Below are 23,716 nucleotides of genomic sequence, written 5' to 3'. Positions count from 1 at the left end.
CTACCAATTGAGATATTCAAGATAGTGGTAATTGAAATAGTAATGTCTGGGGTATAGTGTGTGTGTGTGTGGAGAGGGGGTGATAGCTAAGATAGAGTGGAGGAACAGAAGATTGGACACAAGGAAGTCAATGTGTTCAAAGGTCACATTGTCAGATGTACTGTTCATATGGATGCTGAAGTCCTCGAGAAAGGTGACAAGAGCAATGGTGGAAGGAAAAACAATGATCCAGACAACAAATCTTCAATGCATAAAGGGGAATGACCAAAGAGACAATCAGTAATAGCAATAAGGTGGCAGAGAAGGTGGCATATTCTGAGAGTCTGTGCTCCCAAGGAGGTGGAAGTGAAGTAGCTTTGGGAAGAGAAAGCAAAAGTCAGAAAGTAATCATAGGGAATAAGGAGGATACCTATCCATCATTCCAGACCCTTTTGTTTATGAAATATAACATGAAAAAAATAAAAGAATCTCAAGAGAAGACTGGGAAAAATTTACATCCTCCAGAAAGACAGATGGGTTTCAGTTAGAGCAAAAAGGGGAAGCAAAAGAAGATGAAGTAATGGGGGATTTTGCTGATGACATGTCATGAGTTCTAGAGAGCACAGCAGAAGAGTTCAGGGAAGGAATACAGAAGACTAAGTCAGATTAAGGAATGTGTAGAGAAGGATAAAGAATACTCACAATGAAATATGACCTGGAATGTAAACAGGGATCAAAAACATGATGGGTTAGTCCATGTGGTCTTTTAGAGAGAAGTTAGTAACCAGCTCTGACTGTAGTCCTTTTTCTGAGACTAGTACCTGAAACAGTTTTCAGTAGTGAGTGGGAAGTATGGAAAGCAACATGGTCTTGCTAAAAAGCATGAGAGAATTCTTTCATGTGTTTGTTAGCCATTCATATGTCTTCTTTGGAGAAGTGTCTGTTCATGTCTTCTGCCCATTGTTGACTTGGTTTTTTGGGTGTTGAGTTTGAGAAGTTTTTTATACACTTGGATACCAACCCTTTATCTGTACACTTTATTATTTAAAAATATCTTTTCCCATTCCATGGGTTGCCTCTTTGTTTTGTTGACTGTTTCCTTTGCTGTGCAGAAGCTTTTTATCTTGATGAAGTCCCAAAAGTTCATTTTCACTTTTGTTTCCTTTGCCTTTAAAGATGCGTCTTAAAAGAACTTGCTGTGGCCAGTGTCAAAAAGATTACTGCCTATGTTCTCCTCTAGGACTTTGATGGATTCCTGTCTCACATTGAGGTCTTTCATCCATTTAGAGTTTATCTTTGTGTACGGTGTAAGAGAATGGTCAAGTTTCATTCTTCAGTATATAGCTGTCTAATTTTCCCAGCACCATTTATCGAAAAGACTGTCTTTTTTCCCTTGGATATTTTTCCTGCTTTGTGGAAGATTAGTTGACCATAGAGCTAAAGGTCCATATCTGGGGCCTCTATTCTGTTCCATTGATCTATGTGTCTGTTTTTGTGCTGGTACCATGCTGTCTTGATGATCACAGCTTTGTAATAGAGCTTGAAATCAGGGAACATGATGCCCCCAGCTTCAAATCAAACCCACAGTGAGATACCACCTTATAGCAGTTAGAATGGCAAAAATTGACAAGGCAAGAAACAACAAATATTCATGAGGTTGTGGAGAAAGGGGAACCCTCACACACTGTTGGTAGAAATGCAAGTTGGTACAGCCACTTTGGAAAACAGTGTGGAACTTCCTCAAAAAGTTAAATATAGAGCTACCCTATGATCCAGCAATTGCACTACAGGGTATTTACCCCAAAGATACAGAGTTAATGAAAAGAAGGGTCACATGAGCCCCAATGTTCATAGCAACAATAGCCAAACTGTGGAAGAAGCCGAGATGCCCTTCAACAGACAAATGGGTAAAGAAGATGTAGTCCAATTGGGGAAGGTATGTGCTATGGTGAACGCTGTGAAGTGTGTAAACCTGGCGATTCACAGACCTGTACCCCTGGGGCTAATAATACATTATATGTTAATAAAAAAATAAAAAATTATAAAATAAAAAAAAGAAGATGTGGTCCATATATACAATGGAATATTACTCAGTCATCAGAAATGATGAATACCTACCATTTGCATCAACATGGTTGGGACTGGAGGAGATTATGTGAAGTGAAATAAGTCAAGCAGAGAAAGACCATTATCATATGGTTTCACTTATTTGTGGAACATAAGGAATAGCACGGGTGACATGAGGAGAAGGAAAGGAAAATTGAAGCGGGGGAACAGAGGGGGAGATGAGCCATGAGAGACTGTGGACTCTGACAAACTGAGGGTTTTAGGGGGAGGGGGTGGGGTTTGGGTTAGCTGGTGATGGGTATTAAGGAGGGCACAGAGTGCATGGAGCACTGGGTATTATACACAAACAATGAATCATGCAATGCTACATCAAAAACTAATGATGTACTGTATGGTGACTAACATAATGTAACAAAAGAAAGAGAGGAAGGAAGGAAGGAAGGAAGGAAGGAAGGAAGGAAGGAAGGAAGGAAGGAAGGAAGGAAAAAAAAGAAAGAAAGAAGACAATTGACACAGGAAGGGAATGACTGATTTTCTTTACTAAATATCTGGATGGGCAGAGAAAATTTTGACAGTCCTTGACAGGTGATGACATCTAAAATGATATGTCAAAGTGTTAAAACAAATGAGAAATGAACATGTGATTCAAATTTATTATAAATATGTATAATAAAAATGTTTCATTTTAATGCAAAAACAAACAAACAAACCATGAGAGGCCCTGTTAGCCTTATAAGGAACCCCAAAGAAATTCCTATTAAGCTCTGCATAAACTGTAACCTTTTCAGGGAATGTTTGTATTTTTTTTTTTTCCTAGGCAAAGAACTTTATTAATCTTGTTTCAAACTTTATTCCCAGGCTTCTTCAGCTTAATTAGCTGCAAAGAATGAATTGTGTATAAGCAAAAACTGAAAAGAGCTGCAGTGTCCAAGGGGCTTGGGCTTAAAAATATTAGAGATCTAGATTTTATCAGATCCATGAACAAAATTTTAAAAAGCAGTCATAATATAAAATAGCAGCTCCCAGTAACTTCCTCAAGTTTTATCTTCTCCAGAAGTTGACTCAATTCAGTTTGCTTCATTCTTGGAAGCTTCATCAAAATTCTCCACAAGATCTGGAACTTCATCATCATCATCCTCTCCGGTAGCAAGTGGTGCTTTTCCATCCACAGATTGTTTGGGCAGAGCTTCAGCCAGTCTTCTTAAACTAGTCAGACTGTCTGCACCAAGTTGGTTTAAGATACTGGGTAGCATTTCTGTCAGCTGCTTTGTCTCAGCATGGCCTGTAATGGTGAAAGTGTTCGCTGCCAGCGATGCCTGAACTTTGGGGTTGTTAAAGTGGATCACTGTTCCTTGGTTTGTGAACATATTCACTTCTTCAATACCAGAGATATTGTTTACCCCTAACTTCTTTAAGGAGAACTGAAGTTTTTTATCATCTGCTGTAGCTGTTCTATGAACCACCTTCTTCTTTCGGCGAGCAGTTCCTTTCCCACCAATGCGCACTTGTGCTTGCAGTTTGGTGAGTTTCTCCTGGTTCATGATAGTTTCTTTCATCTTGTTGGAGCGGAAATGGGACCGCGCGGGGGACTAGGGTTGGCGCTCAGGGGGTCTCGGGCGGACCAGCTGAGATTAGGTGCACACACGCAGGGACGCAAGATGGCAGCTAGAGGGAGGCCGGAAGTGATGCCGAATGTTTGTATTTTTAAGTGAGGCTGTTTCCTTAACTGAATGGAGGAAGAGATTTGAGCCTCTGCATCTTGCTTCCTGTGACCTATTTTTATGTATGTTCCCCAATTCACCTCAGCTAATTGTCTAGAGAGTTAATATGGCAGAACAAAGATTACAGCTGCTATTCTCCTATCATCAAATCATCAAATAAAGTAAATACTAATACTTACTGTAGTATTTTTCTAAATTAAAGCTAACAAATATGACAGAGAGATCAATGTGACTATTTGTGGTTTGAAGAAATTTCAGAATCTGAAATTTTTTGGATAGCTCTTAGGTTGGATATTTAGATTTGGTTTCCACTGTGAATTAATAACAGGGATGGTACATTTTATAGTAGGTTTATAGTAGTATTTCCTAAGAGGTTTGCAATCATTCATGTTAGCTAGCTTATTTATCAAGACTTACATAAATTTGGAAATACCCAAATCAGTTTGAAACAGGTCACCTTGAACTTGACCCAACTTTTCTGCTAGAGAGAGGCCATCAGAAAACTCTGTATACAGATAACACAAAGTAAATTCCAAATTGGAGAACTTTATGTTAGTGGTTTGTACTTTTGTACTAAATATATACAAGCATTCTCATACCAACAACATCTATTCTATTAGCACTTTTTGTGTGCTCAATCTGTGAGGTAGATATCCATATCCTCATTTTATAGATACCTAGCCCACAATCACACCAACAGTTAATGATGCTGCTGTGATTTAAGTCTCAGTCTGTTTCAACCTGGGATTGTAGATAGGAAAGCTCAGAATGAATAACTTGTCCAAGGCCATAGAACTAGTTGGCAATACTTCTGGGATTTTAAACCCAGGTCTTGTCTCAACTTCTGTGACTTATTTTGGAGGGCTATCATTTACTATTTCCAACATGATGCTTCTATGCCCCAACCTGGACCATCTTGAAGCTTGGCTTATCCACTGAAAAATCTAAGTCTAAACTTCCTTTCTTTTTGTGTTACCTCTCTTTCCTGAGACACACAAGTCTAGAAGAAATATTTTTCCCAGGAAAGTGCCTACCAGTGTGTCAAAGAGGTCATCCTTACCATTTGCTTCTTCTACAAAGTGCCACACGAGTGAATATATGCAGCAAAAATACACATTTCTTCCTTCTTGTTCTCTTGCCCAGTTGAGATCACTGTACCTCATTATTCTGTACATATCCTTCATCAGAGCTCCCTTTCTCCATTTCAGTAAGATATCGAATGAATAGGCAGTTGGACTTGAGGTGGTTTTCAAGGTCCCTTCCAATTCTAAAATGCCATGAATCCCCCAATCTGTACTTCTGATTCTTGTCTTGAAATATAGTACATTAAGCACTGATAGTAGATATGTGCTTTTTTTGCCCCACCCTTCCTCCCCTGACTCCAGCAAAAATATGCATAGTAATTATTTTAAGTGTTGGATTTGCATTTCTGTAGTTTCTTCTATGATGTCAAGTAATAAAGTTTCATCATAAAGATGAAAGGTGGTCATGATTTTCTGTACTTGCCATCCACGTTTTCAAATACTCAGCAGTAAGATGAAAAGATGACATTGATTAGCCTGTCTTTGAGGCTGAGAATAAGTATATATTTATCAAGTTGTTTATGTTCTTCATGTAGATGTCTACAGATTGGCTGTTTTAGAAATTGTCTTGGCAATTTACCAGTTGAGCTTTGTCTTTTGCAGCTTTTGGTTTTTCATGAGTCTTCTCAAATAGCTATCCACCTACACCTAACACAATTTTGTACAGTTCTATGAGATAGATTGAATTATTTGCTGCCTATAAACTAAAATTATCATAGTTATAATTCAGTTAATAAGGAACAATATCTAATTCAGAAATGTGTTCAAGATGTTTTATGTTCTAAATGTTTATGAACTCCAAGAAATCATAGCTGCATGAAGAAATTGAGGCATGTAGACATTAACTCACTTGCTAGAATACTGGCTATGAAGTCACATTATAACACATAAACCTTTATTTTTATCCCAATTTTCTTTTTATTGTACCCACTTTTGAGAAGTGCTTTTTTCCTAAAGAAAATACTTCATTTATATCCAATTGGAACCAGACCTTTAGAAATTCTTACCACTGATAAACTGTGATTTCCCCTGCTCCTGGGAAGGTAGAATCAAGATGGGAGAAAAACCAGCATATTTATGTGCTGGTGAGAATGATGCAGGATGAAGGGCTAATTAAGAATACAGGAAAGGGGAAGAATTTCTGGAGTGAGGTCCTTGAAAAGGCAAGAGGGTATACAAATGGTGGTTAGTGTCAACTAGGAGCATAGATATTTACACCTACTAATGGAAAAGAAAGCAATACATGTAGCAACAAAAGTGAGTGGATAGAAAAGTACTGTGGGAAGAGCGTGGAGGAAGTCTCTGGTAAAGCATCTATCGTTTTAATGAAACAGGAAGTAAGGTTTTCAACTAAGAGTAAGGATGGTAGAGAATTTGTGAGAGAAATGTAAACAGCCATCTACAAGAGGAGGTGAGTGAACAAACAAGGAAAATAAAGTATGATTGCCAAGATCAAAGGCCCATTCTCCCCTTTCTGCTCACATAGCAATAAATACATATCAATAATCAGATAATCTAGAAATTGATCACATGTTCAGTTTAATATTTCATGATTATATTATCTCTAATCTTTTTTGTGTGTGTTTAGTGTCTCTTAAGCAAGATAACAAGCTCCTCAAGCCCATCAGAGATCATGTCTCTTCTTTCTTTGTGACCCTATAGTGCCTACCAAAGGTGCTGGGCATGTAGCAGAGTTCCATGAATGCTCACTGCATTCAGTTAGAACCATAACCACTACCTCTCTAGAATCAGAACTGACCTGGTGTGCCAGAGCTCACAAGTCTGATCGCAACACAGGAAAAGATGTGGTTCATAATGGTTGATTTTGAGCTCCTTGGCCTTTGGGGCTTGGGGATTTGAGCTGGGCATAATGGTTAAGAGGGCACCAACTGAGACACAAATACTGGAGAACGGTCTGCTATGTGGAGACTTCAGACCACAGAGATGGCTTTGGAAGACTTACTGTGTTCAAGTAATGTCATGAGGAATGCGTGACAGAAGTTTATGTAGCCCATGGCAAATATAGTAAAATCTTTTTTATATCTGTAACATTTAGATGAGTTTACTAATATTTATTCTCAATCTATTTGCTTGCTCATTTTGTAAAAACATTTGAATATTTGTTTCTTAACTCTGTGCCTTCAATTTATAGAAACTACAATTTCAAATGAGGAGGACATTTGATTCAACTTATAGTACTAAGCTTATTCTGCCAGCTAAAAGGTTTAAGCAACTTGAGATTTTAGTTTTTGTTATTGCTTCTTGACACCATGATCACTATAACAGGTGATTTCTATATATTCAGGATTTTTTTTTAAGAACTACCTCTTGATTCTATTTCTAATCTTATTGCAACTTTAAATTGTCTACCAACTCTTGAGTCCAACTTATTTCTACCTGCATTTAAAAAAAAAAGTTACTTTGGGTTCATGTTGTTTAGTTAAAGCCCACAGTTAGTGCCCACAGCACACTATCCCTTTGTGCTTCTAGGAGGCCTTTTTTTCAAAGTGGGTCACTGACACAATCAATTAATCTACATACTGGATATTGGACTACAGCTAGAAGAATACTGGTTGTATTTCCATTTCTTAGCATGTTGTCTATTATGCTCAATGACTGCTTTATGAATGAAGGAAAATATATACAAATAAGTGTCTACATGCCTACATAATGCATATAAGAGACGGACACGAAAAAGTGAAATGGGAGCTTACAGGGATGAGTCATCTCTTCTAGCTAGCGCAGGGGTGAGGAGGGCATGAAAGAAATGCCAGGAGGATTAGGAAGGTGGAAAATATACCAGAATTTTCAAGCTAAATGTGCTGGGATTGAGACAGAGGTGAAGATACTTTAGTAGGAGCTACAGGTACAAATGGAGCAAAGCATGTTTAGAGTACAGCAAGTAGTCTAACTTGGCCCAAGGGACAGATGAAGTTATGTAACAAGAGGTACATTTGTTTGCAAAGATCAGTTCAGGCTGAACTGCAAAGGGCTTGGAAGTAGAATTAATTTCATAATAACTTAAAAATATTGGTGTGATTCAAAACATTACCCTCCAGGATAGAGAACTTTGTGAAGCAGATATCTATAATCTAAAATTCTAAATACTTTTTAAGATGACTCTTTAGAGGTTGCTTAAAACTCCTCCTTTCAGAGACTTTGATATTTAAGCAAAACAACTAATAGAAGACTCTTGCTCTGATCATGCAGGATATTGAAAGATCTGATTTAACAAAGGTTGGTTACTGAGTGATAGTCAAGCTGATCTATACCTGCATTTGTATTTCATGCCCCTAGACCTTTCCAGCAAAGTTTCTGTTTGACCGTGGAAATGAGCATGGCACCATGAGGCTAAACTGGGAAAGATCTCAGAATGGAAAGGTCCTTCAGTATCTCCTTTGCTTGCTCTTTCTTTTCTTTTTCTCTTTATTCCCACTGCTTTTTATGTGTTTGTTTTGTTTTGCACACATACACTTACTTAACTGGAACTATGGGATTTAGCATTATAATTCCACACATATCATATTTCAAGTGTGTCTCCATCTCAGTTACTAAAATCAGACTTCCCGGGCAAGGAGAAAGCCTCCACTTTGCTCCCAGCAGATGACTGGGACATAATGAACATCTGGAACATATACTCGGCTTCTTTACATGATTACTGATAGACCCAATCCTGTTGTGTTCTTCCAAGACTATAAAAACGTGTTAACATGGTTACATCACACACTTCAGCTGGTTTGTATAAGGCATGATTTTGCCACATGATATTTACTTTAAAAAGTAAATAATAGTCTCGTTCAAAGTGATGCTTTAACTTGGGGCACCCATGTCAGCCCTGCCCTGGCATTTCTTGCCCACTTTCTGGACTGAATGAACTTACTTGACAATAAGCTATGTAAGCATATTTTAGTGTTAACTACTAACTAAAGCAGCATAGTTTAGTAGTTATTGGAGGATGTTTTCTCCAGTTTGGGGTAACTCCAGCTTCAGTGTGGGTGGCTGGAATACCCCCATCTGATGAGTTTTATCTTCTAGTCCTATGTTTCAGAAATAGCTCTCCTTTCACAAAGAAAATCCCTTCTGTGTAGGATAACACAGCTCTGGGTTTGGCATGTTTGGGACATGGTTGTCACTAAAATTTTTCAAAAGGGCTCAGTGAGAATCCTGTGGAATTGTTATTTATAAACTGCAAAAAATGAAAATTTATCACCACTGGTGCTAGATGCTGACAATTGCTATTGTCTGGTTTTCCTGACTGCACTTAGCATCTGTTCTTGGTTCTTCTCTCCCACTGAAAAGATTCCCTTCATTCCCCATCCCATGAACATTGGGTTTATGCTTTGTCTCTTCTGTATTTGGGTCCTAAGAGTTGGCCAGGTTTGGATCACAAGAGTCCTTTGCCACACTGAGACTGTCCTTGGGGGCAACACCTGGCAAGTTGTCTTTGGTTTGGCAACACTTGATTCATCTTAAAAATTCACAAAAGTGAGTGGATAGAAAAAGTTTAGATGTTGGAAAACTTGACCTAGATAGCCTCTTAGGGGAAACAGATGCCTTCACTTAGCAGCCCCAGCCTCTCTCCAAACCCTGCAAATGCTACAAATGCCTCTGGATGTCTCTTGCTTTCCAAAGTAGTGGAGTGAGTTTAACAACCTTGGCACCTTGCAGAGAAGTTAGCCATTCCAGGATATGGGATTGCTACCTTGACGGGAACTCAAGCCAGGAAGGAGCCTGCCAGTTGGATTGGCAGTGATCTAGCCCCAGCAAGATCCAAATCTGAAGTCACCATCTTCCTTGTGGAGAATCAAGGATGGAAAGCCAGAGAGCAGTTGATTAAAGGGAACTAGTTCAGTTAGCATTCTTTAGCCAGCAAAAGAGTGGAAAGAAAGGGGGATATAAACAAGCACAAAGCATAACTGGGAGCAAAAGGCCAAAATACAAATTAGTAAGCATACAGTCTGGTCAAACCATCCTACCTTGAATTGAGTAAAGTCTGTAAGACTTTAGGAACTGTTCCTAATCCACCCTGAGCTCCACTTGGGAATTGCTAGACAGGTAAAGTCATAGCTTTCTGAGAACTGTCAAGCGGCACTGGTTCTAAGGCAGGTTGAAAGGGATTTGCTATGTTTCTTATCCCAGGACAACCGTAGATGTTTCCCTAAACTTAAGAAGTACAGAAACAAAAAGACTGAGTTTGCCCAAAGATTGAGTTTGCCCTAATCTCTAAGTGTCTAAGAAGTTGAGCATAAATAACCTTTAAATAGGAAATGTTAAGGTGTTTGTGTCTCATTGAAACAAAATTAATATAAATCAGAGTAGGATGCAGTAGATAGATGCTTGACAGCGTGAGTTGCTTTACTACAGCTGCCCTCATCTACATCCTAGAAAATCTATACTCTGTTCTTATGGCAATCGTAAGAGTTAAAGTGGTTTTCTGTCTGAGGCAAGTTCTGCCTGATTTTCTGCCTTGGACTCTTGTACCTTTTGCATCTTGAGAGTAATTGTCCATTTAAGCAAATTTGGTTACTTGTTTTGCTTTATTAGAAGGACCATAGTATGGTGAAAAATCTGAAGGGACTTTTTTCTCTATGTTTCTGAAGCAGCAGCTCAGGCTGGAAGTAAACATAATCTTTCTTTGTTGGTTTCTCCTAAAATGCTCCAAACATGGCTATACCCAGACTCCACCCTAAGGGCTCATCTCTGAACTTTTCAGACTAGCTATTTCGGAAATTAGTATTACTGTTATTCTAAATTCATGTTTAGAATTAATCATCTCTTTATTGAGCAGCAATGTGAGTACAACATTTTACAATGGGGGATGTAGGGGTCATATAACAAAATACTGAAAAAGATCATTCAGATACCAAAGTTGTGCAAATCATGTAATGTTGTATATTAGACCAGCCTGAATTTGAATCCTGGCTCTGTAGTTTACCAGCTATGGGGCATTAGGCAAACCATTAAATTCTCCTAGCTCAATTTTCTCTTCATTCATCCAACAAATATTTTTGAGAATCTGATTATGTTCCAAGAACTGCATCAGGCACTTTGAAATGAAAGTGGAAATAGAGTATTTCATTGAGGTAAGTGAGAATTAAGTAAGACAATTAAGGTAATAATGGAATAAAAAATAGAATATAACATATACTCAATAATGTTAGTGATTATCATCATTATTAACTAGCAAATATATATTGAGAAACTATTAAAAAGCAAGCACTATGCTGGGGCTAGTGTTATACTGATGGACAACAGGTTGTGAAGAAGCTATGATAGGCATTAGAAAGAGAAGAGGTTGCTGAAGAAGGGGATGTTTTGGATGGGAGGAGAGAGACTTAGATGTGGCCAAGGGACTTGGAGGAGGTGTGAAATACATGAACATGGTCTTTGAGGATGGAAACCTCATCCATGGAATTGGCTAGACTGACATGAGGGAAGACTGTTTAAAAGCTCATTCAGTAAACCAGGAATTCATTAATTCAATCTAGAACAGTGCTGGGCAAGTTGAGAGAAAGAGGCTGAACCTTTTTTAGACATTATAAGGGAGAGTGTCAGAATGAGGGTGATGTTTGATGAGTGCGTACATATACATGTCATATAAGTAAGCCAAGATAAGACAGTAATCATAGAAGTTCAAAAGATTTGCAGAGGTAAACCGAGTTACTAAATATACATCCACTCCAAAAACACACATATATGCTACATATTAAGTCAATACTAGGAACAGATAACACCTCAATGATATCTTCAATAATTGTTTGGACTTTTCCTGATTATAAAAGTAATACCTGCTGAATATAGAAAATAATAATAATTGGAAAATGCAGAGAAGTATTAAGAAGAAGGTTAAAATTACTTGTTGTCCTGCTACTAAAAGGACTATCACCCCCATAAAGCCAGGCATGGAGTCAGTCTCTGGAGGCACAAGCATGAGGAAATTTCTCTCTCCATTTTGCCAAAAGGCAAGATATCACCATAGGCCTGAAACTTCTCTCCAGTGATATAAACAGCTATTTTTAAAATAAGGGAATGAATACATTACCTACTATCTAGAGAAACTAAGCGCAAATATTTATGTGTGCATGTTTGAGGTATATGAGTGCATTTTGTGTGTTATATGCACACTTGTCCCCCTTAGTGGTAGGGGAAAAAACAGTGTTATTTTGGGCACTAATGACTAGCATCTTCATAAAATATAATGACATAGTCAAGGCAAGTGCCTTGTGACTTCCTTTTATAAATAATCAGGGAATAGTGAGTACAGGAGCCAAAGGTTTAAGGAAAATATATGGGAGGAAAACTCAGAATTGGGAAATATAATCCATTAACTTGAGTTTTCCTTTCTGAAACTGGGAAAAGACTCTTATTATTGTTCAATTTAAGTGAGGGAGGACTATTGAGTATATCTTTACAGACCCAGGGGTGTGATAGTTAATATATACGTCTTGGCTAATTTTGGTCAAATTCTAGATGTTTCTGTGAAGACAATTTTTAGATAAGATTACCAATTAAATCAGTAGACTTTGAGTAAAAGCAGATTATCCTCCATAAAGTGGGTGGGCCTCATCCAATTAGTTGAACACCTCCCGGGAAGAAGAGGGAATTCTACCAGCAGACCACTTTTGGATTCAAACTGCAACTCTTCCCTGAGTCTTCAGCCTGCAGGCCTATCTGCAGATTTTGGACTTGCTAAGCCTCCATATTCACATGTGCCAATTCCTTAAAATAAATTTAGATAGTGATAGATAGGTATCGATTGATGCTATCGGCTCTGTTTCTCTGGAGAACTCTGGTCAGTACAACTGTGTTTAAATATTTATTTTGAGCTCTGAAAGAAGCTGAGGACTACACCATGTGTTGTGAAAAGGAACAAAGTATGTTCTAGACACATCTGAATGCCTGCAAGGTGTCCACAGCTGACTTTCACTCCGGGATCAGGGGTCTGTGTTTGGCAGAGGATAAGGTACAGTTTCCAAGGGTACATGCTTACCAAATGGATCATTACCAAGAGTTTCCCTAGAATCTGTATCTCCTCTTCAATTGATTACTCAAACTGCTATTTATGCAGGGAACCTTGGCAGGAAGCAGTCTGAAATATTCCCTAGCAGCCATCTTTAAATAAAGAATTAAGGCTGGAGGCTGTGTTCCCTGCTCTCAAAGAACACAACAACAATTTTCTAACCAACCCACATGAAGAGTGGGAAGCTCTGATGAATAAGTTTTTCTAGCAAGTTCAGGGCTCATCAGAAACAAGACCTTTTTGCATCAACCTTTATTCTGCAAAATCTTTATCAAGTATAATTATTTCATTTTTCTACTAAAATGTACTTACCAAAGTAGAAACAGTTCAATCTTTCAAAATGGAAGCTCTGGAAAGACCATTAAGTGAGTGATAGACACTTCAGTTCTTCTTACCTAGCACTGCTCTCAAATTGACCTATGTTGTAATGTAACCCAGGTCTGTTGTTTCACATGTACCTCAAGGCATGATGCCATTCCCAGAATTAATCACAGATTTGTTTACATACAAATCTTTTTATACAAGGGGGTCATGAGAGAATTAAGATTGTTTTCTAGTCTTTTAGCTAAGCAAGGGCTAACTGATGGGGCAAGGAGAAAACCAAAGGGCCTCCACAGTGCAGGAATCTGAGATCATGGCTACAACCTCATCCCCCACATTGCCCGAACACTGGGAACTTCCTCATTCTTATACAACTTTGTCCATGCTGTTCCTTCTGCCCAGAACAGCCTTTACTGTTTTCCTGTCATCTTGAAGGTAAACTCATAACTCAAGACCTAACTCAAATGCTATTCACTCCTCCAAACTTTTTTCAACATCTTTAAACTCTATGAAAGACTAGAATAAAAATGAGTGTGAGCTTAGAAGGTATTTAAATTACCAAGATACATAATTAATACATATACATGTGGTATTTTTCTTTGTTCCCTGCTTTTTCCTTGTGGCTATGTACTTTTTTCCCCAGCACACAGCATGTCTCAAACACCAGACATTCAAATACCAATTATACTTTTTTTTTTTAGTCATAACTCTTGGCCACTTGTAATAGTATTTACTTACTTAAAACAATTTTTCTTAAATTGATTTTTTAAGAGTTATATATCTGCTTCAAAAACAGCATCACTTGCCTTAAATAGAAGTTTTCGTTAAAAATAAATACCATGACAATAAAACCGTATTGTTAAATTCTGGATAAAACCTCTGCATTTTGTTTCATTAAACAAGTCACTTTTCTATCCATCAATGCCCCACCCTTCATTTTTCTTTTTCACTCTCAAGAGAGCTTATGATAGTTTTCACGTGAAATAGTTTTATTTTTAACATCACTTATTTTCCAGACTTTCATTAAATCAACAAAATGTTTTGAACTCATACCAGAAGCTCAGCTTTGGGACTGCAACCACCGGGAAGACATTTGCACCCTCGCTGAGTTATCATCTTTCTTTCTCCCCTTAGCTCTCTTCCCCTTTTAAAAATTACAGCAAATAAAATACCCAGTTTACTTATTTCAAACAGATGAAAAGATTAAACATCAGTGCATCTTAACGTACATTTGAATCCAAAGTTTTTCAAAACGCCCCATTCCTCCCATACACACATTAACTATGAAGATTGCCGTGGCAGTTTCCCCGCAGGCCACTAGGCGGCGCGCACATTTTTTCGATTTCGAAAGAAAGTGCGTATCTAGGTACTACCCCTGAACTTTGGAATTGGTGTCTCCTTTCCTCACTTTCTGTTCAACTTGGGGTATTTGTGGCGAGCCCTCAGGTTCTCTCACTCCACTAAACCATCCTCGACCCATGCAGTGACTCCTTCCTTGTCTGCCATTGCGAAGAATTCTTTCACTCCCCAAACCACAACAGTTTTGCTTCTGACTGTTTTCAGCATTTGCCCTTTTGACATTTTAGAAGAAATAAGATCCAAGTTTAATGTTGAAAAGAAAGCACTGATTTATTTAGTGGGAAGATTTCTTCTCCCTATTACCGTTTTCCCTAGCTGTGGGGAAAATGCTCATCTAAGGATTTAAAGCAACTCCTTTGAGCTAAAGATCTTTCTGAGGAATAACAGAGCTCTTTATGAGATCTTTCAGAGCTGACATTGGTGCCCTTGTCAGCAGCACGTTGTATTTTTGAGGTCCGGCCTTTTTCTCTGAATTTTACATTCTGACTTAACAAGGCCTTGATTTCGAATGCTGCAGAATACACTCCCAGACCAACTGTCCTTACAAATCATAATCCAAGACATACATCCAGGAGTTCCCTACATTCTTTGCCTTGTGGATGGCCCTAGAACCTTAGACCTCACCCTTTATCCCAAAGTCCCCTTCCCTCTAAATATCCACCCTGAGCTTTTCTTGGGAGTCAGCAAAGACATTAATGAAATAAATTGTTAGTATATACACCCTGTGCCCATAGATATGAAGTTGCCTTTTGAATTAGCTCCTCTAAAGTTGACATGGGGACCTCTGGGAACAGGGCTTCAGCAAAAAGAGTGAAGGCTGGGCCTTGCCCATCCCTTTCTGTGAATCTCAATCAGCCTGTTCTTTCAAGAGATGAACAACTTTCTTCCCCCTTTCTTTCTCTCTCTTTCTTTCTTTTTTTCTTTAACAGAGGTGTCAGAAGTCTTCTGAGGCTGCAGTTTATGCAAATACGCTACTCAAGAAGCCTGCTTTAGGGGAGAGTTATTTATATCCCACAGGCATTACACATGCAAAAGGTGAAACTGTGAATCTCTGAATTTCCAGGAGTGGATATTTTCATGATGAACGCATCCTTGCAGTTAGCTATTTTGGTGGTACACAATTCCCATACCTAACTGTCAGATTGTTCTGGGCAGGAGACTATATAATGACCCAGTAATTTTAGAATGACCCTGTATGTTTCTCTCCCAGTGGGACTGCATGACCTGAACATTTTCTGGGATTAGATTTACTACCACCTTGGTCTGTCTAGTAATAGATACATTTCATTTCTTTTTCTCCTAAACAGCTACAGCTCTCAGTTATTAAAAGGTAATCATGTGGCACATTTATTGCCCCTTTCCCTTTCAGACTGACTCCTGGAATTAGCAAAGAAAATGGTTATGTCTCTAGGAATTATTGCCCTGCTCTGTCGCCGGCTCACCCTACCCAGAAATACAGACCATTCTCCACATCGAAGTCTACAATAATCACTTCAGGAAATTGCTTTCCCTATTGGAAACTGAGAGCTCACATCAGAATGTTTCCACAGCACAGCTGATGATAATTACGACTCACTGAAATTTCAGTTTTCTTTGATTGTGACATAAAAACTGGGACATAAATTAAAACCCAATTATCCTTTAAGGGTAATTGGGGTTATAAAACCAAGAGACTGTGAGTCAGTGTGTCGATATCGCAGGAGCACAATGTCTGATGGAACAATATGTGTTCTGTATCCCAAACAGCCTTTCACATGAAACGGTTGGAGATAAGGTGATCTGTGCACAGTGTATACCAAGAGAGTACATCAGACTGGGTGACAGCCTTGGAGAAATGCAGTGAGCTTCTAGGACATCTTGGAGAGATTAAAATATGTGAACACTGCAACAGGAACCTCCTGGCCTTCACCTGTGAAGGTGCACAGCAGTGAAGCAAGGCTCCCAGCACCAAGACTCCTGCCAACACCTGAGTGCGCACTTGGAAAGTGTGTTTCCTTCTACTGGGACAATAGGTACAGTTCTTTGGTTTAACACAATCTACGTCATTATAGTCCACGAAAGGATGGACTTTGTTTTTCACAAAGGGCATGATCCACAAAGGCTGCAGAAAAGATTTTTGGTAAATCAAGTCATAAATTAACTGCACGAAGAGGAGCTCATTAAAGGAAGATTTGGATTATTATGTAAGGACAGGAAGTGCCCACATACCTGTGGCTACCTACCAAGCCACCTCTTGAAGATGCATATGTGTATATGCTTCGGATCAAATCATATCCACCAAAACTTCCCAACCATGTACCCCAAACCCTCTCATGACACATCCGTCATTCTGGATTGCCCAAAGAGTTTCACTTCCCTGTCTTTCTAGAGAATTTCTTATTCCCTTTCATGTGCAGTGTTCACATTTTTAAAAGAGTACATACCCACCACATGACAGTGACATTTTCCTTTCTGGCTCTGCCCCTCAGCTGAAAGCCCTTGCAGGGCTTTGACTGTGATGCAAGTGTTGGGCACATAGCAGACACCCACTAAATGATGCTGAATTTAATGCACCATCAAACAGCATAACTCCAGATTTTTAATTCTTCTTTTTGGAAGGTAAACATTGCCGTAAGTTATTAACTACACAGAAGACTTGACCAGCCCCAGCTCCCTTTCAAAACCAACCAGGTTTTACTTTGAGGGCACTCACCTCTGCAAACAATTTTCCGGCCACAGGACAACATAAAGGTCCAGACTAGGGTATCCAGCAGACCTCTGTTTTCAGTTGTTGCATCAGTCTCATCAAGTCCCCTGAGAATCACGAGAGATAAATGCAAGGTCCAGGTTATTTCCACCAACCCTGGGAAACCAAGCTTGGATAGACATCTAGGGAAAGTGTTATGTCTGATCTGGGCTTTTGCAACCTTATTTCATAATCCACTTTCTTATCTACTATCTCACAAAACCAAAGAGCAATTGGTACAAACTGTATTGATAAAAGATCAGAACTTGATTCTCAATGGCAAAGGCAAGTATACATTATAAATAGCAAAACAGCTGGTTTGGACCATGTTGCCGGCCACTCATCCAGTTGAGGGATTTGAATGACATCATAACCCTTGAGAGGGTATTGCTAGCCAGCTGGTGTTACTTAGAATACACAAAAATTGGAGAAAGAAAACACACACATACACAACACACACATACAGTTTCGAGTTATGCAGAAAAATATGAGCAATGGAAAAGTAGTTTGCCCCTCAGGTGCCCTTCCCCTTGGTGGGGCGGTGGCAGGGTGGGGGGCACGGCACTGGTGATAGGAAGGCTAGTAGAGAAAGGAAGAAAAAGATTTTACTTTTTCAATTGGCTTTATAGCTTAGCAAAGTCTTTGCCCTGTCACGGGCAAAAAGCATGAGACAGTGTCCTAAAGGGAGCCAACTGCAATGCCGCCTGCCCCTTTTCTAGGTTCTAGGAAATGAGATCATTCCCCTTGCTTGGCAACTAGGACAAGGGGTCACCCCAGTGCTGTCTTCCAACCTACTTTATCCCAGTCGTTTCAGGGTTAAAATTGTGAGGTTTGCTCGAGATGGTTTTTTCTTCATTTCTGTTTTTTAATTTTGCATTTGCCCTGGAATATTAAAATGCTTGCCCATCCTCCATTGTATGTTCCTTTAATACCGGTAAGGTGTATTAGCAGATGTGTTGTCTCTATGCCCAGTTGAAAGTTAATCAGAGAACAGATCCTTATTTTCTATGGCAGCATCAGTATATTAATGTCTGCTAACCCTGTCACTAACACACATTCTTTTAAGGGAAAAAAATGCTTCTGTGCTCTAGTTTTAAAATGCAAAGGTATGATGTTATTTGTCACCATGCCCAAAAAAGTCCTTACTCGATAACTTTGCCAGAAGAGGGAGAGAGAGAGAAGGCAAATGTTCCCCCAGCTGTTTCCTGTCTACAGTGTCTGTGTTTTGTAGATAAATGTGAGGATTTTCTCTAAATCCCTCTTCTGTTTGCTAAATCTCACTGTCACTGCTAAATTCAGAGCAGATAGAGCCTGCGCAATGGAATAAAGTCCTCAAAATTGAAATGTGACATTGCTCTCAACATCTCCCATCTCTCTGGATTTCTTTTTGCCTCATTATTCCTGCTAACCAATTCATTTCCAGACTTTGCACTTCAGAAGCAATGGGAAAAATCAGCAGTCTTCCAAACCAATTATTTAAGTGCTGCTTTTGTGATTTCTTGAAGGTAAATATTTCTTACTCTTTGAAGTCATTGGGGAATTTTCTTTAAATTGTGTACTGTTTGCTTCTGCCTAGAAATGTTATTCACTTTAGAATTTTCATTGTTTCGGAACTGGGAGTTATTTATAAATTGCTGAATATGCAATTCTGTGGGATCTGAAAAACTAGCTCCGGGAGATGGATGCTTTTACACAGATATCTGTATGAGTAGAAACTATTGCAAGGTACTTATGCTAAATCCTCCACTTCTGCAGGGCTTCCGTGGTATCATTATAGACGATTCCTTTAAATCCTGTCTATGGTTAAAGGCTATAGAGCATGGATATGAACTTTTAGATTTTTTTTTTTGCAGGTGCAGATGTTTTATTTTTAAGACCGTGTTCATGTGTATGCATGTGTGTGTGTGTATGTGTGTGTGTGCTTTAAGTTGTCAGGACTTTTTATTACAAGCATGCTACATACGAAGAGTTACCTTTTAGGTGATGTTAAAGCTTTTAAATATGATCTTTGGAGCTAAGGTCCCAGAACTCTCTGCACTTCTGCCCAGAGAGTCAAAGTTACAGAGAAGTTTAATATGCTCTTCTGAAACAGAACTTGACAACTCCTGCTGACCCTGCATGTTTGTATGATTTAAACAAATGCATGCTGTATATATGGAAAGAGGAAACTTTCTAGCAACTGCATGTCCAAGTTTTCTCTTTGGAAGGGGACTTTCATAGGTGAAGTTTGGACTTGGGATATTGTGTTGTAAAACTCTGATTTTTATACTCGGTGTTGTAAAGTCTCTTTAGGTAAATTTGGCTGCCGCTGTTAATGCCAACTTCTCGTTTCCAATCACTGGCCCTAGTTCAAGTTTCCATTCTCAGCAAAATTATATCCTTCAAGACTTGTGTTTTTCCAGTTTGCAAGCATTTTTAAGCCGCTGTCACTGGCTCCTCAGTGCAATTGCCTAAGAGCTCAATTCATAAAACGTCCCTGCCACTTAGTACAGCATTCATTCGCTGCTTTCAAATACTCCACCACTAGGATTTTTCTTAGTCAAGTAAGTGGCTTAGGAGTTAAGAATACATCTTTGTCGGGCACCTGATTCTGCTACCTTCCAGTTGCCAAGACACATGCTGACTATCTTGCTTTTTAAAAGAAATGAATTCTCTCTATATACTATATACTATACTATATATATAATATATATATGTATTCTGACAGCTCAGGTTTTTGTCTCACTACTTAGGTGATCATAAAAGGTGTTGTTGAGTGTTATCTCTGCATTGATTACAAGTTCGGAAAACTGTCTCCAAATGAACGTTTCAGAAATAGTACTAGCAATGTTGTTGCTTTTCCCCTGTACCTGGAACAAGAAGAGGCTTGAGGGAGCTGCATGGTCCTCCAAATGTAATTCAATTAAGTAAAGGTGTCTTGCCTAGAGGCAGAACTCACAAGCTGATTGTACTGTGAGTCTCAAGATATTTGTAAGTGTTTGGTTCAGAGGGAAGGGGGTAAGGCAGAAGACTAGAGCTTGGGATCCCTGTTCCAAGCAGCTACAATAGGCACACAATGTAAACTGGTGCCTTGAGCTGGCAGGGGGTGGGGGGGGTAAGGGGTTAAAGGGGGGTTGGGGGGGGGAAATGGACTCAAATCCCAGCTGTGCAATTTGTTCATTGTTTGAATGGACAAAAGGCAGTTTACCCAGGCTAATGGCATACCTGCCTGGGTCTCCAAATGTAACTAGATGCTTTCACAAACCCCACCCACAAAGCAGCACATGTTTTTAAGTCCTCAGTTTTCTATTCACATCAGCTTCATAATACCCACCCTGACCTGCTGTAAAAGATCTGGAACACACAAAAAATGGTTACACCTACAGTGAGTATTTTCTTATGACTATTGCCCTTCAATTTTGCTGGGCATTTTCATTGTAAGCCAGACATCTGGAATCAATTGATATTCCATTTACTTAAGATAAAAAAGAAAGGTCTCTTAAATTTTGAATTTGTGAATGATTTTTGAGAAACAGCGCTCTGAATTCTTTTTTTCTTTTTTTTTTCTCTTCTCCTTCTGGTTCTTCCTTCCTTTCTCTCTCTATCTTTCCTTTCTCTCTCTTTGTTTCTTTTGTGCCTGGCAAAACAGACGAACAAGAAAAGAACGGACATATGGGGCCACTTGTTTCAAACTTTTAACCCCTAAGCAAGTTTGTTATTGCTTTCTTTGGGGGGAACATAATGTGATAAAATTCTCTGGTTCTCTGTGGGTGTGCTGGACTGTTCCCTGAACTAAAGGAAAATGCAGTGGAGGTTTTCTCTTATTCTAGAACTGTAAGTGCTGATATTTATCTACCAACATAACTCAGCAGAATAGAAAGAAAAAGAAAAAGAAAAAAGAAAAAATTATAAAAAATAAATCTATATTTTGAAGTGCCAGTGGTCTATATGTGAGAACTTATATGTGTTATGCCAGAAATAACTATGTAAAATATAGTTCTGACATCTCACAGAGTTCTTAATTCACTAAGGCCACCTCTTTCCACGGATTTCACGAGAACTGAAGAACTTCAAGCCATCTACAGTTACAGGTGCTTGGCCTTCAGCATTACTATAAACTCAACAAACAAGGGAGGGATGGAGGAATAAGATTGGCAGAATAGCATGCATTCTAGAACTGGCCCATTGCCAGAGTGTGGGATATGTTCTATAAGATCAATTCGGAGTTTGTTCTTTTGAAAAAGGCAATGAAATCCAGACAGGTTGGAACTGTTTCGATTTCCACTGGAAATACTGAAGGGGAAAACCCCCATAAATTATTTTATAACTAAAAAAAAAGTGCAGATTGGATGAGAATCTGTTTCTATCAGTCTTGGTGGCTTTGGCTCTGTGGGGGTGGAGGGTTTCCATGCAGAGGTCCTATTTGAGAAAATGGAGGAAGTGTTCAGTTGAGCTTTTACCTCCTCTTCTATTTTATGTCCATTATTTATGATGGTTTGCAAATGGAGGGCACTTTTCATCTTAAACTGTTTTACAAGCATTAACTAAGTATTTATGTTGTGTTAACGAGAGTCAGGGATTTAAGGTTTTTTTTGTTTTGTTTTTTGGTTTTTTTTCCCAGTTGCTGAGCTGGCCACAAAAATGGAAATCTTAATTAAAATGATGGAGCAAACTCTGCCACTGATGTAGAGAGCCATTAGGTTCTGAGTTCATGGAGGGCCAGGAAGGCAAATGACAGAGTCTGTTTCACCAAAAGGGTTGGAGTTGAATGGGCCTGCCACTACTGTGAGGTTCAGAAAAGCCTCTTTTTATAATGATCACTTTCAGCGTAACTCCATGACCCTTTAGATAAGGTCCCTTGCTTTCATCCGGCCAATGATTCTTCCAAGACCACTGAAAGTAAATGTATCTGAGGGAAGTGAAGCTACTCACCTTGGGTGGCTTCCTGGAAGAAGCCACATCTTTGTGCCACAAGGAGGGATATGGAAAAGTTAGTGATCACCTTTGCGACCTTAACGTTGTTTCTACTACTTTGAGAGAGGATGAAGCCCTGAGCCACAGAAATTCTGCCTTCAGCCAGGCTGCTATTTGGCTATTATGGGGGTCCCTCAGTATATTCTGCTATAAAATGGTTACAGAGACACATAAGTCCCTCCAAAACATAAAGTCAGAATTTCTGTGACAGAAAAAAAAAATCTTTTGCAGGTTTTGAGCCCAATGCCCTGTTCATGGAAGGCAATCTCTCCGCATATGTTGATTTGATATTTTACTTGACACAGAAGGCTTTAGAATACAGAAGATGTAGGGTCTACTTAGCATGAGCCAATTTGATTCCTAAATCCTATTTTTCCTGTTTCTGGTTTTTTGTTTTGTTTTGTTTTGTTTTGTTTTCACTTCCACTTGTGGTTTTATTAACTGCTGATATTCCCCAGGTAAGAAGTTGTTCTGCCTCTCTGTCTTCCTCTCTGTCTCTGTTTCTCTCTTTCTCTCTCTCATTAAATGAAAAAAACAAAAACAAAACCCTGTAGGGACGCCTGGGTGGCTCAGTTGGTTAAGCCGCTGCCTTCGGTTGAGGTCATGATCCCAGGGTCCCGGGATCGAGTTCCGCATCGGGCTCCTTGTCCAAGACGGAGCCTGCTTCTCTCTCTGCCTCTGCCTGTCACTCTGCCCGCTTGTGCTCTCTCTCTGACAAATAAATAAAATCTAAAAAAAAAAAAAAAAAAACCTATAATGACATATAACATTTTCGCAAAGACTTTTTTATCCACAGTGAATTATCTTTAATCAGTAGCTGGAAAATGATGTTCTAGTTAACTTAATATTCTGGTCCATAATGAATGCCTATGCCATCTGTGGATGACAATCTTTAGAGAATTTAAATTAATAAAATATATTTGGCCCCAAATCTGGAATGAGTGTAGTTTAACCTTTGATAATTCAGAAGGTTTATCAGGATCTCTGAGTGCTATAGGATTCTACTGTGATAATAGCATTTTCCACTTATATAGTGAATGTTTCTAGATATTTTATCTCATTGAATTGCAATGGAACTTGTAAAGAAGAGGTTCAGTGAAGTCCAGAGTGGCAAGGGGGTTAAAAAGGTGGTTTGATGCCAAGCCATGCTCAGTCCACACCACCCTGTGGTCTGTCATGCACTCCGTTGCAATTCTGTGCAGGGTATTTCTAACTAATGGCAATAATGGAATGCTAGGGCTGATGCACCTTTGCCTCACCCCCACTGCCCTTGCAGGGACCAAGGAGCAAACATGACCATCCTTCTATTTTTTGGCAGGTAAAGTTGCACATCATGTCCTCCTCTCATCTCTTCTACCTGGCCCTGTGCTTGCTCACCTTCACCAGCTCTGCGACAGCTGGACCAGAGACACTCTGTGGGGCTGAACTGGTGGATGCTCTTCAGTTCGTGTGTGGAGACAGGGGTTTTTATTTCAGTAAGTAGCCCCCC

General features: G+C 39.1%; 2 protein-coding genes and 1 long non-coding RNA gene across 8 annotated transcripts in view; 1 reads left to right on the top strand and 2 right to left on the bottom strand.

The window, feature by feature from the left end:
- Positions 1–3,038: 3,038 nt before the first annotated feature.
- Positions 3,039–3,704, bottom strand: LOC125106740 (transcription factor BTF3-like). The gene has a single exon (XM_047741235.1). It carries the CDS (start codon positions 3,600–3,602, stop codon positions 3,114–3,116), a length of 489 nt encoding a protein of 162 aa, XP_047597191.1. The 5' UTR covers positions 3,603–3,704; the 3' UTR covers positions 3,039–3,113.
- Positions 3,705–12,745: 9,041 nt separating this feature from the next.
- LOC125106742 (uncharacterized) lies at positions 12,746–17,856 on the bottom strand. The gene is made up of 3 exons (XR_007129417.1): positions 17,739–17,856; positions 17,242–17,342; positions 12,746–16,458 (listed from the first exon to the last, which is right to left on the bottom strand). It is a non-coding gene; the product is annotated as an uncharacterized LOC125106742 (long non-coding RNA).
- Positions 17,857–18,451: 595 nt separating this feature from the next.
- The window catches only part of IGF1 (insulin like growth factor 1), a 78,857-nt gene continuing 73,592 nt past the window's right edge, over positions 18,452–23,716 (top strand). For 3 of the 6 annotated variants that reach the window (XM_047741231.1, XM_047741230.1, XM_047741228.1), the window contains exons 1-2: positions 18,452–18,779; positions 23,546–23,702. In XM_047741231.1, the coding sequence (XP_047597187.1) occupies positions 18,717–18,779; positions 23,546–23,702 (220 nt within the window). In that variant the 5' untranslated portion in view covers positions 18,452–18,716. Of the gene's footprint in view, positions 18,780–20,536; positions 20,639–23,545; positions 23,703–23,716 lie in introns of those variants that run through there. The other 3 variants (XM_047741233.1, XM_047741229.1, XM_047741234.1) reach the window with 2 other exon arrangements.

Source organism: Lutra lutra, chromosome 8 (assembly GCF_902655055.1).
Source record: "Lutra lutra chromosome 8, mLutLut1.2, whole genome shotgun sequence".
NCBI classification, from domain to species: Eukaryota; Metazoa; Chordata; class Mammalia; order Carnivora; family Mustelidae; genus Lutra; species Lutra lutra.
The sequence above is the reverse complement of the archived record's forward strand: the minus strand, read 5'-3'. Positions and strand labels throughout refer to the sequence as shown.

What these genes read in the sequence shown, in the direction of transcription:
- LOC125106740 (XM_047741235.1), bottom strand. Translation starts at nt 3,602, where the DNA reads ATGAAAGAAACTATCATGAACCAGGAGAAACTCACCAAACTGCAAGCA.